This window comes from Microtus ochrogaster, unplaced genomic scaffold (assembly GCF_000317375.1).
Source record: "Microtus ochrogaster isolate Prairie Vole_2 unplaced genomic scaffold, MicOch1.0 UNK5, whole genome shotgun sequence".
NCBI lineage: Eukaryota > Metazoa > Chordata > Mammalia > Rodentia > Cricetidae > Microtus > Microtus ochrogaster.
The window spans coordinates 4,094,619-4,107,634 of NW_004949103.1; the positions used below are offsets into that span (position 1 = coordinate 4,094,619).

Below are 13,016 nucleotides of genomic sequence, written 5' to 3' on the forward strand. Positions count from 1 at the left end.
CTTCCCATTGGGTTTGTTTCCTAGTGTGCTCCGCACTCCACCGCTTCCCATTGGGTTTGCCAGCTCTTAGCGACAGGGCTTTGGTCACTTTGTATCTGGAGCACTAGGATCAGCTCCAGACACCTCAAAGATGCAGTGTCTGGTGAGGAGGCAAAGGGACTGCCACTCTCACTCACTATGAGGAAACAGTGACTTATGGCAGCCAACAGCAGAGTGGGTAACTCTGCCGTGTACAGGATGGGTCAGCTTGCCGGCTGGCCAGCCATCACACTCACCGCAGGCAGGACAGCTGTAGGGCCGCTCGCCCGTGTGCCGCACACGGTGCTTCACCAGCTTCCTCTGCATGTTGAAGGACTTCCCACATTCATCACAGGTGAACACTTTGTCAGCCGTGTGCGTCTTTTTGTGCTCCTTCAGATTGCTGAAATTGCTGAACCCTAGACAGACCACAGCAGGGGTTAGGGCGACAAAAGGAACCCGCAGCAGTGACCGTGAGAGCACAGGGAGTCGCTCACTCAGCAATACCTCGGCCGCACGTGTCACACAAGTGTGGCTTCTCTCCGGAGTGAATGATGATGTGGCGCTGGACGTCACCAGAGGCAGCAAACCTGCAAAAAGTGCAAAGTTCTATCAGATTGGTGACACTGCCGAGACCCTGAAGACCAGGGCCATGCAGAGGACATAAACTGCTCTACCTGTTTTACACAGAGCTGGGTGTGGCCTACTTTGTGTGTAAAACATTTCTATTTCTCTGTTTCAGGGAAAGCAGAAAATGATGCCAGTGTTTTGTTTTAAGAAGCTTCCTGCTTGCATCATCATACTCTATCCAGTTTCCAACAGCGCAAGACCAGAGTCTCACAATTCACTCTCTCTTACCTTAAAAAATTACATTTATTTATTTATTTAGTGTATGTGTATGTACACTGCAGCATGCATGTGGAGGTCAGAGACAACTTGGGTGACTTAGCTCTCCTTCTACCATATGGCTCCCAGGAACTAACTTAGGTCACTGGGCTTTGCTGAAAGTGCCTTTACTCTCTGAGTCACCTTACTGGCAAGTCTCACAGTTCAGAGGAACATGAAACCATGTGGTGCTAAGATCCTGCGGGGATCACTGCACTAGTGGGAAGCATTCCGTGCAGTGTGACAGCCCAAGGCTCACACTGGAGAGCACAAGGTGGCTCTGCATGTCTTGGCAATGAAGCCAGCTCTACTCAATCTAGTGTGAAATACACAGACTTCAGGCTTCAGGAGCCAGGGACACTGGCCCTCCTTCACCTATCCAGAAACTGAGCTCACTCACCTCCAGCACACACTGGAGACCCTCCACATCCACCCTAAGACAGGGACAGAGATGGGAATGAAGAAGGAGCCAGTGTTCATGGAGCAGCTACCCCGAGCCCAGGACATGTTGAGTGTCTGATAACTGGTACCTCCCATAACTGTCTCCGCACACCAGGACGCCCTTTTACCCCACCTTCTGGATGGGAAACAGTGAGTGCAGAGAGGCATGAGCTTGGGCGGGCAACAAGTACCTCTCAGCCATGTGGAGATCGATACTCGTTCCTGGCCCTCTGATGGCTGCTGGGTTAGTCCAAGGAAGATGAGGCATAGAAAAAGATCTTTTTTTATTCTTTTTTATCTTTTAAAGATGTATTTATTTATTATGCATACAGTGCTGTCTGCATGAATGCCTGCAGGTCAGAAGAAGGAGCCAGATCTCATTACAGATGGTTGTGAGCCACCATGTGGTTGTTGGCAATTGAACTCAGGACCTCTGGAAAAGCAGCCAGCACCCTTAACCTCTGAGCCATCTCTCTAGCCCACAAAAAAAGATCTTACACAGAATTTCCAAGATCCTAATTTTCCACACAGCAAAATGTTCTCAGGAGCCCATGGGAAGTAACACCATGTGAGACAGTTCTGTCTGTGGTGCTGGGCACCTGCCATGACCAGAGAGTACCACCCAGAACTTGGCTTTATGTTCAGGTAGTTGCAACAGAAGGGAGCCAGGGTCAGCATGACAGCCTTTGCTCTGTTCCATTTTCCAATGCAGAGGCAGACATGTTCCCAAAACTCAACTGAAGCTTGATTTTCCCTCTGCTATGCTCATAGAATGTGCTACGGAATGTGCTAGAGGACGCTGACTTCTGAATGATCCTGTGTCTATCTTTAACCTTCCCGACAAGGTTGCAAGGAGGACGTGTGAAAGGCAGAGAATCTCAGCCACTGACGCTTATGCTCCCCTTACAGCACTGAGCAGATGGTGGGAGTTACGGATGCTGGATGAATGAGTAATTCAATGATGGAACCCAGACACGCACCAATGGGGATGCCTGCGGCTACTGGTGGAGGCCTGCAGTTCTAGCACAGGATGGTGGAGGAAGAAGCTCCTGGACTATTACCAAGCAAGGGGACGGAGGCTGAGGCTGTGGCCATGCACACAGGAGGGATGGAGAAGCTCCTCACTTACCCCATGCCCTGTAAAGGAATCACTGCACAGGTGCCAACCCACCAAAAACGGCTAATTCTTTGCTGGCAGGCCAACACTCAGTTTTCAGGTCAAAACTCAGCTGCCAAGGCTGAGAGTCATAGATTCTGTCCTGAAGCTAACAGCCTGGTTTGACAACACAACGTAGGTACCCTCTGATGCCTTATCTCTGGGTGCCTAGTCACACAGGCTTCGGGCACTGTTTCCCCTGACTAGACAGTCTCCTCCATGGGGACCTTTTAAGAAAGAACATTTTGGCATAAACTAATCTGTTTCCTGTAAAGTCGATTTCCTTCCTTGGGGCCCCAGCCTGGATGTTCGTGCTCTCCGTGAACTTTTCTTCTTCCTCTCCCATGTGTCACAGAGTGAATGCCCCTGTTCTCTGCCATGGCTGTGTGAGGCCTGGTAGCCCATGATATGACACTGGACAAAGACACCTGAACCACCCACAGTCCCTCACATGTGGCACCTTGAGCCCAGCACTGACCTCTTTCCACAGATTTCACAGATGTACGGCTTCTCCCCAGAGTGCCGGCGTAAATGTGTCTGAAGGTTGCCTGCCTACAAGGGGACAAGAAACACACCAATAATGAAGAACCAAAAAAGTTGTAGGTGTTCAAAGGGAACTGACAGTTTTAGCTGATCCCACAACACTACCAGTAAAGGGCAGACAGGAAGCTGTGTCTAAAGCCAAGGGCAGCCACCCACTGCACAAAGAGCCCCAACTGTGGCTTCACACCGGTGCCCACTCTGTGATGCCTCCCTTGTAAAAGGGCAGGTTACTCTGGGGTGGAGTTTGGGTTCCCAGGCCTAATTTTAAGCAGACCTTGATATAGTTAATTTGGAGCACCCACATGCAGGGTTATATGGGGAGTTAGGCACTTGTGGGGCTTATTTCAGTGTTCACAACCTCTCTCTAAAACAAATGATTTTGTTCAAAAGAAGCAAAAGATGTTTCCAGAAAGTGTGTCCTCTAACAGTAAGGTTGGCTCTGCTTTTCATTTTTACCTCTGTGCAAGAGTGCATCTCAGGAGGACCACAGCAGCCCACTGGGTCTTTGCATCTCTAGTTTGTGAAGCTAGCAGGGTTTCACACACAGACTCCCACACAGTCATCAGTGTGAAATCAGGAAACTATATAACACGGTGAAAGCAAACCTGTAAATTCCTCCCTGGAGAAGTTCCAAAGTGAGGCTGAGAGGCAAAGTCTTCCCTCACTATACCTGAGCTCAAGCTGTTCAGAGTGTCCTCCTGCCAAATAAACCCACAGTGACAAACAAAAATGCCTTATGGGCCACACTGCAGTGCACAGCAGAGCCAGAAAAGAGAATAAGCAGCAGCTAGCTGATAAACTCGCTTTTACCTCTGCAAGCTGCCTCAAGCAAATTGCAAAGACAGTTTTGTTTATAGTTCATCTGTGCGTCACAGCTCACAAATACGAAAAGACGCTGCCTGTGGAATCTGATCCGGGAAAGCCTCAGTTAGACACTACATTCAAGACTGTGATAAACACAGCTGAGAGAAAACTGGGACTTTGAATAACCAGAGAGATCTTAGCAGAAGAGCCTGCTTTATAGTGACTATTAATAACAGGACCACAGCAAACACCAACAGCAAAATCCACAGCTGAAATTTTACCTAGGCTTTTATAAGCACTGGCAGTTGGTATTCTACTTTCTAGCTGAAAAACAGATTTGGTGACTAGAGCAGTTGCCCACGGCTATGATTGGGCTGCCTACTACTGGTCTTAGGGTGCAAGTCTTCTCTGCTTTTGTAATTCCCAGGAAACTGACATGTCCTGAACAGTCAGCACGACAGCCACTCTGCTACCTGGGATACCAGTCCTTAGAGATCTGGGTTTCAGATTCTAATTGCTTTGGTCAGTAACATTCAAATTTCAGAAAAACCAATGTGATACACCCACACAACAATCTGAACAGTACCACCTGCTCTATTGCCAGTGAGAACCCTCTGTAGCACTAAAGGTTCAGTAAATATGCATGAAACACAGTCTGAGCCATTTATAGAAGGATACACACCCCCTCCCCAGTGGTGTTACTTGTTTCAAAGCAAATATAACCCAATGCGCTTCTAATGTACAGTGTGATAAGCTGTAGTCAATGAATGTGGCAGTACAGGCCTGCAATTCCAGCACTCAGGAGCCTGAGGTAGGAAGACTACTGTGTTTGAGGTAAGCCAGGGATACCAGCAAGTGCCAGGGCAGCCAAGACTACATAGGGAGACTGTCTCAAAAAGTCAAAATATAACAAACAACGAAAGAAAGCAACAGCAACAAAAACCTTAACACGTCTCTATCATTTCACATGGAAATACAAAATGAAAATCAGTAAATCTTTGCCACATACAGCAGCACATACCGAGGTGACAAACTCTACAAACACAGACAAAATAGGACCGATGGAATGTTCTGTACACAATACCCCAACAACCAAACTGTAGTGCATGTAGGCAATTTGTACAGATGACCCAGGAGTCCTGGCCCTGTTATTTTAGGCATCAATCCATACTTTTTTATTTTTAGTAAACCGTAGCTATGCTGCTGGCATCCAAAGGGCACAGACCACGTCTTAAGAAATATCTGCAGTGTGTTTGCAGAACTGTGCCAAGCAGCAACGACAATGTTATGAACAGGAGCAGAGCTCTGCAGCAAAGACGCACCAAGCAGGCTTGTAGGGCTGCATTGCCTTTTACAGAGCAGTCAGCTGGAGCGCTGAGATGCCTTGAGTCACAAGATTGGGAGAGATAATTCACCTGGGTTTTGATTTTTTTTTCTTCTGAGACCTGGTCTCATTATATACCACTGGCTAGCTTGGAATTCATTACATAGACCAGGCTGGCCCTAAACTCATAGACATCTGCTTGCTTCTGCCTCCTGAGTGCTGGGGATTAAAGGCGTGCATCACCACACTTGGCCTAATTCAAGTTTATCTGCTGACTTCAAAACCTGTGCTAATAAAATTCTGAGGATATTAGCAAACAAACACAAAACAAAACAAAGAATCTTGCTTCTACTTGCTTTTAAGTTAAGACAGAATATTGAAGAGAAAAATCCCACCAGAAAAAAAGAAGTAACATCTGGGCTCAGCAGGTAAAGGCAGCTTGCCTCCAAGCCTAATGTGCTGAATTCAATCCCCAGGACCCACATTCATGGGGGAAGGAGAAAGCTGATTCCCGAGAGCAGTCTTCTAACCTTCACACACACACTGTGGTACAAGTGTTCCCTAGTAAATAAATACATAAATACGGTGATGTGGGAGTCCCCTCTGTGTGCTGTGATTACCATTAATGAATAAAGAGACTGCCTTGGCCTGTTGATAGGGCAGAACTTAGATAGGCGGGGAAGATGGAACTGAATTGTGGGAGAAAGAAGGCAGAGTCAGGGGGATGCCATGAAGCTGCTAAAGACAGACGTGCCGAAACTTTGCTGGTAGGCCACGACATCATGGTGATTTACAGATTACTAGAAATGGGTTAAATTAAGATGTAAGAGTTAGCCAATAAGAAGTTAGAGCTAACAAGCCAAGCAGTGATTTAATTAATACAGTTTCGGTGTGGTTATTTGGTTCTGGGCAGCCGGGACAAACAAGTGGCTCCCCTCAACAATATAAAGTATTTTTAAACGTATCATCACTCTTATAATAAACTTTATGATGTAGACCCAAACCTTAGTATTCACCCATAAAGAAACCAGGCCTCCCTTTCCTGTAGATGGCAGCTGAATAAGAACAAGGGCTGTACAAACTCAGAAGACAGAAGGCATTGCACACATTAGTCATCTAGCTGAGTTCCAAGTCTTTAGAGTTTCAGATAATAGTAAAATTTTAAAAAACACCCAGGACAAACACACACTTCACTGGTGGTGTTATGAAATGATGTGACTAGATCTACTGAACCTGAGAATCGCCTGAGCCCCAGGTTAGCACTTCGGGACAAGGTGAAGATGTCCCTGCTTCTTGTACTTTCACCAAGGATGAGGTGTGTGGTTGCTCTGGTGTCAGCCCAGCAACCAGGACTCTGCCTCTGAACTTCTCCAGAGGGCTTCCTTGGCATACTGCATGCAACAAGGGAAGCCACCCCTATCCAGACAGCACTACCAGAAAACACGGCACCCAAGACTGCCCTCTGCCTCTCAGAATGTGGTACCAGCTGATCAAAGTCTCTTCCTGGCTCTGCTTTTCTCCAAAGATAGCTGACTTGCCATCTTTCCCTTTCCCCCACTGCCCTGAATGTACTAGTGTCTTTGTGCACCACATAGGAAGCACAGTACCCAAGACATGGCCATACTCTAAGAGAATATGATGCTATAACAGCTGAGTGTATCATCACTGCAACCCAAGATGATGCTGGCTGAAGTGCCACAGTGCCAGCCAGCTCATTAGTGAAGCCGTGGTGAAGTGCAGACAGACTAACTCTTCTAGACAGCAATCCTTAGGAAACAGGAGAAGAGATTCTTACTGGTAAATGTTTTCAAACTTTCAAATTCTCCCAAGAAAAGACCCTTAGGAATTTAGTACTACAGTGTACTCCGGCAGACCAGGAGGGGCATCCCAGTCTAGTGACCACCACTGTCTGCTCTAGTCATTCCCAGATGACTGGACAACAGACATGGGGAGTAGTGCCATCTCCTAGTATCCCCCATGCCACAGCACCCTGCCCTCCACCCCCGGTCATAGCTCTCTTCAAGGCTCATCCAAGGACAGTCAGGTGCTTAGCTTGCTCCAAATACCATGCCTGTCAGGCAGCCATGACTGTTCTCTTCTCTGTCTGCACTGCTCCTAGATGTCTTCTGGCTCAGCATGCCCAAGTCTCCTTGTCCTACTGTCCACACAGTTATTTCTCCCTCTGAAGAACAAGCTCCTCAGAGCCTTACTCGTGTCTGTTCCATCCCAGCATGTGGCAGAGGTAAGGGCAGCTTAGTAACATACAACTCTTGCTGAATCAGGTTTTTAAAACAGTCCTTTTTCAAGTAACTTCACTACTTCTCTATGAAAACAAAACAGCAAGATGCATCTGAAAACCACAGCTACAGCTCTGCATTCATACAAACCTAAGAGAAGCTATGCCAACCCAGAAGAAGGGTACCAGACAGCCGCCCTGGGGACAATGCAGAGGGAGGGCACAGATCAAGGTCTAAAGCATGGTTCCTAGGATTGGCTGCACACCAAAATCACTGTTTAAAAAGATAACAGGGATCCACTCAAAGCAGAAACCGGGCATTTCTGAGGGATAGCACAGCAGCAGCGCTGGGTGGGTGGGGGCAGGGAGGCTGACACAGATCCTGAGTGTGCAGCTGTACTCTAGTTACCAAGTGGAGCCACAGAAGGGCTCTGAGTAGGAAGAGGAAGTCATTACACCCCAATAGCTCACAAGATAGTAATGTAAAAATAAGAAAGAGGCCCAGAGAAGCATGATGACTGCTTATTATCAATGGTCACAAACAGTTTTACACTTTACTTTTCTTAATTTTTACTTATTTATCTTGCTGGGGGGAGGAGGAGCATCAAAAGCCACATGTGAAGAGTAGAAGACAACTTGCGGTAACTGGTTCTTTCCTTCCACTGTGTGGACCCCAGGCATTGGAGTCAGTTTGTCAGGCTCGGCAGCAACATCCCTAAGCTCTCTCACTAGGCTCAGTCCTAGGTGGCTACGATGAAAATGCTGGTGGTAGGGAGGACCACCCAAGGACTGGGGTGCAGAGCCAAGAGGGAGGGCACATGCTGTTCTAAGAACCTGGCCCCATCAACTCCTTACTCCTGCACACTCTCCTTCATCCTTGTTTAACAGATCAAGACACTGTCTCTTCCAGGATAACAGGACAGTAAATCTAACAAAGGCAGGTTCAATCCAGATCTAGAGGCCAAGCTTTGCACTCCAGGGGCTGAGATGGAAGGCAATGAAGGTCTCCCTGGGAATAGGGATAGAGGGATGCATACTCAACACCTGTTCAGAGCTGGGGGCTCCTGATGATACTGCAACATGATGCTGTCCCAAAGTCATCACTCCAGGAAGACAGGGCCAGAGAAGATATAGGGAGTCACCGAGAGGTAAGTGTGAATGGAGCACACTAGCCCATGACAGTGCGTGGGAAGATGGAACTACAGTCAGATTTGGGAATAAAAATGGCTTCGTCCACTCTGCCCAAAATCCTGCATCTAGTCCCAGTGAGAGTAACTATTGGTCTTGGATCTAACCCAGCATACAGTGCAGCTCCAGGGAATATCAGTGTGGACAGTTGGAAACTTCAAGACACACCAGGGCAGGACCCGTCATCAGTGCAGAAAAGGGAAAGGTCATGGACAGCTCTCACTCAACAGCAGACCTTCTAATGCACTGGAACTGTGGGTTCTGACCCAGCCGCAAGTCTCTAAACTGCCTCTACCACACATGCTTCTCTCCCAAGGACAAAAGTGAGTCTTATTGGTAAGTAAATAAGCAACGGAGTTCAGGCTTCCAATTATCAACAGAAATAAGAGTATTCCCACCTGAGAGAAGTGCTTCCCACAAATGTTACATTCAAAAGGTTTCTCACCTAAAACAAAGCAAAACACAACAGTTTGTTGTCAGTACAAAAATTTGCACATTTTTGTTTAAAATATTTGATCCCCTTCGTCTCTCCTTTCCAAACAGCCCTTTCTGTTCTTCTGTGTTTTATTTTAGAACAAGATCTCCCTCTATAGACCAGACTGATCTGAAACTCTCAACAATTCCTGCCTTAGCCTCCTGAATGCTGGGATACTATGTGAGAGCCACCATGCCAGCCCGTGACATTCTTCATCCCCAGAGTGAGGCACAGGGCATCTCTACTTCCAAATACCCTGAGACTCTCCAGAAAGATGATAAAATCCAATCTATAGACCTTCATCTAGAAGTCAAACTGTCCTTCAAATACAAACCTAGGGTGAAATAAATAGATCGCTCAGTTTTCCTTCAGCACAAAACCAAATGGGACTTTTCTCTACTTGACTTCTGACTCCAAACAGAGTGGACATTCCCTTCACATCATAGGGGCTGTGGACACTGGGGCCCAAAGGGTGAGGCACAGGTGGCCTGAGGAACAGCCCTCAGCACTGCCTGCCTGCCTTAGCTGAGACTGGGCTTTCATAGAGGAGAGAGGTGTGGTCTCCTGTCTGTCTGCTCCACCAAGTGCAGTAACTACAACAGCCTGGAGACGCAGCTGTTCTGAATGGAGGTCTGCTGGAAGGCGTACTGGAAGGCGCAGCCTTTAGTCTGCGGGAGCCTTTGAACCCCAAGAAATGTCATTTCCTCACTTCCCCCAAGTCAAGTGGTTACCTTAAGACTCTCTTAAAAATAACAACACTGTTCTTCTATGTGCAGGGCCTGTGACCTTGGCAATGACCTGCAGCTTTTGGGCTTGTAGTAAGCTAGTCTTCAGCCCTGGATGGCTGTCACCATTTAAGCCTGTGTTCTGCCTTCCTTTATAATTATTGGGGTAATAGATAATGGTAAGTTCAAGCCTCCACAAGAGAGATAAGTTAAAAAAAAAAAAAAAAAAAGAAAAGCCATAGGCCATAAAGGACCAAGGTTTTTAACAACCATATCCACAGGTCTTGGAAGCTGTGGCTATCAACAAATACACATTAGAAATAAAACAGAAGGCATTCTGAAGACAGAGAAACAGGTCTCATCGGCCACCAGCAGCACATCATCCCACACCACGTGGCCACTGGCAGCTTCCACGGCACACCTCGAGGAAGCGGCATCTGCACCATTCTGAAACAGCTCTGGCCTCACAGATCCCTGGCATCCAGGCCACGCTCTGCTACCATCTCAATGCAGCATTTATGTCCGACGAAGTGTCTCTGCCCTATGACTGTATCTGTCACTCACAGATGTTCTCCGGAATTAGCAATTTGATTTTGCTCCTTTAAAGCTATAACAGGTAAGTTTCTAAAAGAAAAATGAAATAAAACTGGTAGTATTCCTCAGGCAGTAGAAAATTAAGCAAAAAAAATAAATAATTTAAGTCAAGTTGTTTTTGTAGTAAGACTGAGTAAGAGCGGTCTGTACCTGGTCTTATTTTGAACTACTAGTAATGAAATAATGACAGGCTTTACATTCAAATACACTGACATCTCTAAAGGGCTTTTATAACTAGTGAAAATGTCTCAGCTGATGCACTGAGGTAGAAATCAGCAAACCGGAAGTCCGGAGTGCCAAGAGAAGAGCATGCCAAGGCAGGCAGCTGGCAGCAGGCAAACAGGGCAATCTGGAAGATGCTGCTGTGTGTCACTGCTCATGGCTCTGCCTTCTTTTGGGGGTGAGGGGTGGTTTGAGACAGAGTCTCACTCTGTAGCTCTGGCTTTCCTGGAACTATGTAGACCAGGCTGGCTCCAAACTCACAATAGATGCGCCTGCCTCTGCCTCCTGAGTAGTGGGATTAAAGGTGTGCACCATGACACCCAGCTCATGGTTATATCCTAATTGTTACTAACTCATGAGGCACTAAGAACTGTATCACAGTTAACCAGGGGGGAGTGAGACATAGGTATTGTACAATGTGATGTGGGAAGGTAACAGTGTGAATTAAGATAATAAATGTCTAAGATGAGAGAATTTTCATTTGAAAATATCAGATGGAATGGGGCTGGCAGGAGGGAGTACAGCTCAGTGGTAGAGCAGTTGTCCAGTAGGTGCAAGGCCAATCCTTGTACCACTAAAACAAACAAAAACAAAAAAAATAAAGTTGTTAAAGTTGATTCTTATTTAAGAGCTTACCTACTGCCTCCAAAATCCTAACTTTTCAAATTAAAATTACTTCTGAGAGAAGTTTAAGAATTAATCAAATCAAGGGGCTGGAGAGAGAGCTCAGAGATTAAGAGCATTGACTGCTTTTCCAGAGGTCCAGGTTCAAGTCTCAGCAACCACATGGTGACTCACAACTGTCTATAGCTCCAACTCTAAGAGACCTGACACCCTCATACAGACATACATGCAGGTAAAACACCAATGCACATAAAATAAAAATAAATAAATTTAAAGTACTGAATGTAATAGTAAAAAAGAATGAGTCAAATCAAACGGTCACAGTTCACTGTCAGTCTGCATTCTACTTGAGAAAGCCCTAGAGACAACTAAGCACAGTGTCTGTCTTAGAGCTAGAATGTGAGTGCACCAAAGCAGCTGACTGAGCTGGACAGACGGCACCCTGCAGAGAACATATGTGCACACCATCACCAAGTACACCAGAGGGCAGCTAGCACCCTGGAGCCTCATTAGAGACATCAGCAGCTCCACTGAAGAGTCGAGTGTCTTACAAACAAGGCCTGCAGGGGGATGGGGCACCGCAGCTTCCTTCCGGGTCTGTGGGCTCAGGGCAGTGTACCTGTGTGAGACCGTTTGTGCAGCTCCAGATTGCTTGGGTGTTTAAAAGGCTTCCCACACAATTCACACGCATACTGTCTCTGGGACTGGAGGGTCTGGGATGGGTCCTCCCATGTGGCAGGGGCTCCCGGAATCTCCACCTCATGGCCGCTCTCTGGACCCAGTTCTTCCCTCCCTTTTTCTTCAGGAGTTGGGCTTCTGGCTCTCGGGCCCTCATCTTTCTTAGCAGCAGTTTCCTCCCTCCTGACCAAGGCATCACCTGACTCGGGACATGAGGTGCGTTCAGCTGACTGCTGTGACTTGAGAAAGTTTAGTTTCTTCAGGTGCATGGCCTTCTTCAGTCTCATCTGCTTGGCAGGCAGCTGACAAAGGGCATCTTCCTGGGAGTCAGAGCCAGAGTTCCTGAGAGTCGGAGCCAGGAAGGCTGGCGGTAACTGCTCTGAAGACTGCGGGGCACCTGGGCGACCCTCCACAGCAGGCTGCGAATCCGCTGCAGCAATGTCTGGGGAGGCACTGAGAGCGAGGGGCTGTTCTGGGGCAGGCACCTGGCTGGGACAGGCGGTCTGCTTGTAGTACTGCTTGCTGTATAATGTTCTGAGTTTGTAATAGTAATTGGGCTGTTTGGAGGGCAGCTCTGGGCAGCTTCCACTTGCAGCATCCAGGGCTGGCTTTGATACTTCTCCTGCGGGACGATTGAGACCTGCTGATGGAGCTTGAGGACTCAGTTCAGCCAGAACTTTAGCCTGCGGGCCTTCGGCAGGGCACTCCTGCAGTGAGTGGGGAGGGTAGTGCTCACTTCCTGCACAGGTGCCATCCAGAGTCACACTCTGCAGGGAGAAGGCACCAGCACAGGGCAAGCCTGGAGGTTGTGCTGCTGAGGCCGACTTCAGAAACGTGTGGCACAGATTCAGAACATTCTGTACCTGCAAACACTCGGCTGTGTCCAGCATCACTTGAATGTTGTCCTGGTTGAGGTCGAGGCGCGATGTGTACATGAAGTCCAGGATCTGCCCTATGCCGCTGACATTTTTAACATCCAGGTGAAAAACATCATTCTTCTGGCCGGAAAAATTCTGAAAGAGGCTCCTGACAAAAGAAAGAACATGGTAGCTATTTTCACATTCTGCTAGCATTTTCTTTTAATGTTTTTATTTTTGGGGGTT

At 47.4% G+C, this 13,016-nt stretch overlaps 1 protein-coding gene across 2 annotated transcripts in view; it reads right to left on the reverse strand.

The window, feature by feature from the left end:
• Nucleotides 1-13,016, reverse strand: part of Zbtb49 (zinc finger and BTB domain containing 49) — a 21,593-nt gene that overhangs the window by 2,165 nt on the left and 6,412 nt on the right. Inside the window, exons 3-7 of one of the 2 annotated variants that reach the window (XM_005365962.3) lie at nucleotides 11,855-12,939; nucleotides 8,994-9,040; nucleotides 2,979-3,052; nucleotides 526-608; nucleotides 276-437 (exon numbers count right to left, since the gene is read on the reverse strand). In XM_005365962.3, coding sequence (XP_005366019.1) covers nucleotides 276-437; nucleotides 526-608; nucleotides 2,979-3,052; nucleotides 8,994-9,040; nucleotides 11,855-12,939 — 1,451 coding nt within the window. Of the gene's footprint in view, nucleotides 1-275; nucleotides 438-525; nucleotides 609-2,978; nucleotides 3,053-8,993; nucleotides 9,041-11,854; nucleotides 12,940-13,016 lie in introns of those variants that run through there. The other variant, XM_026788677.1, reaches the window with a different exon arrangement.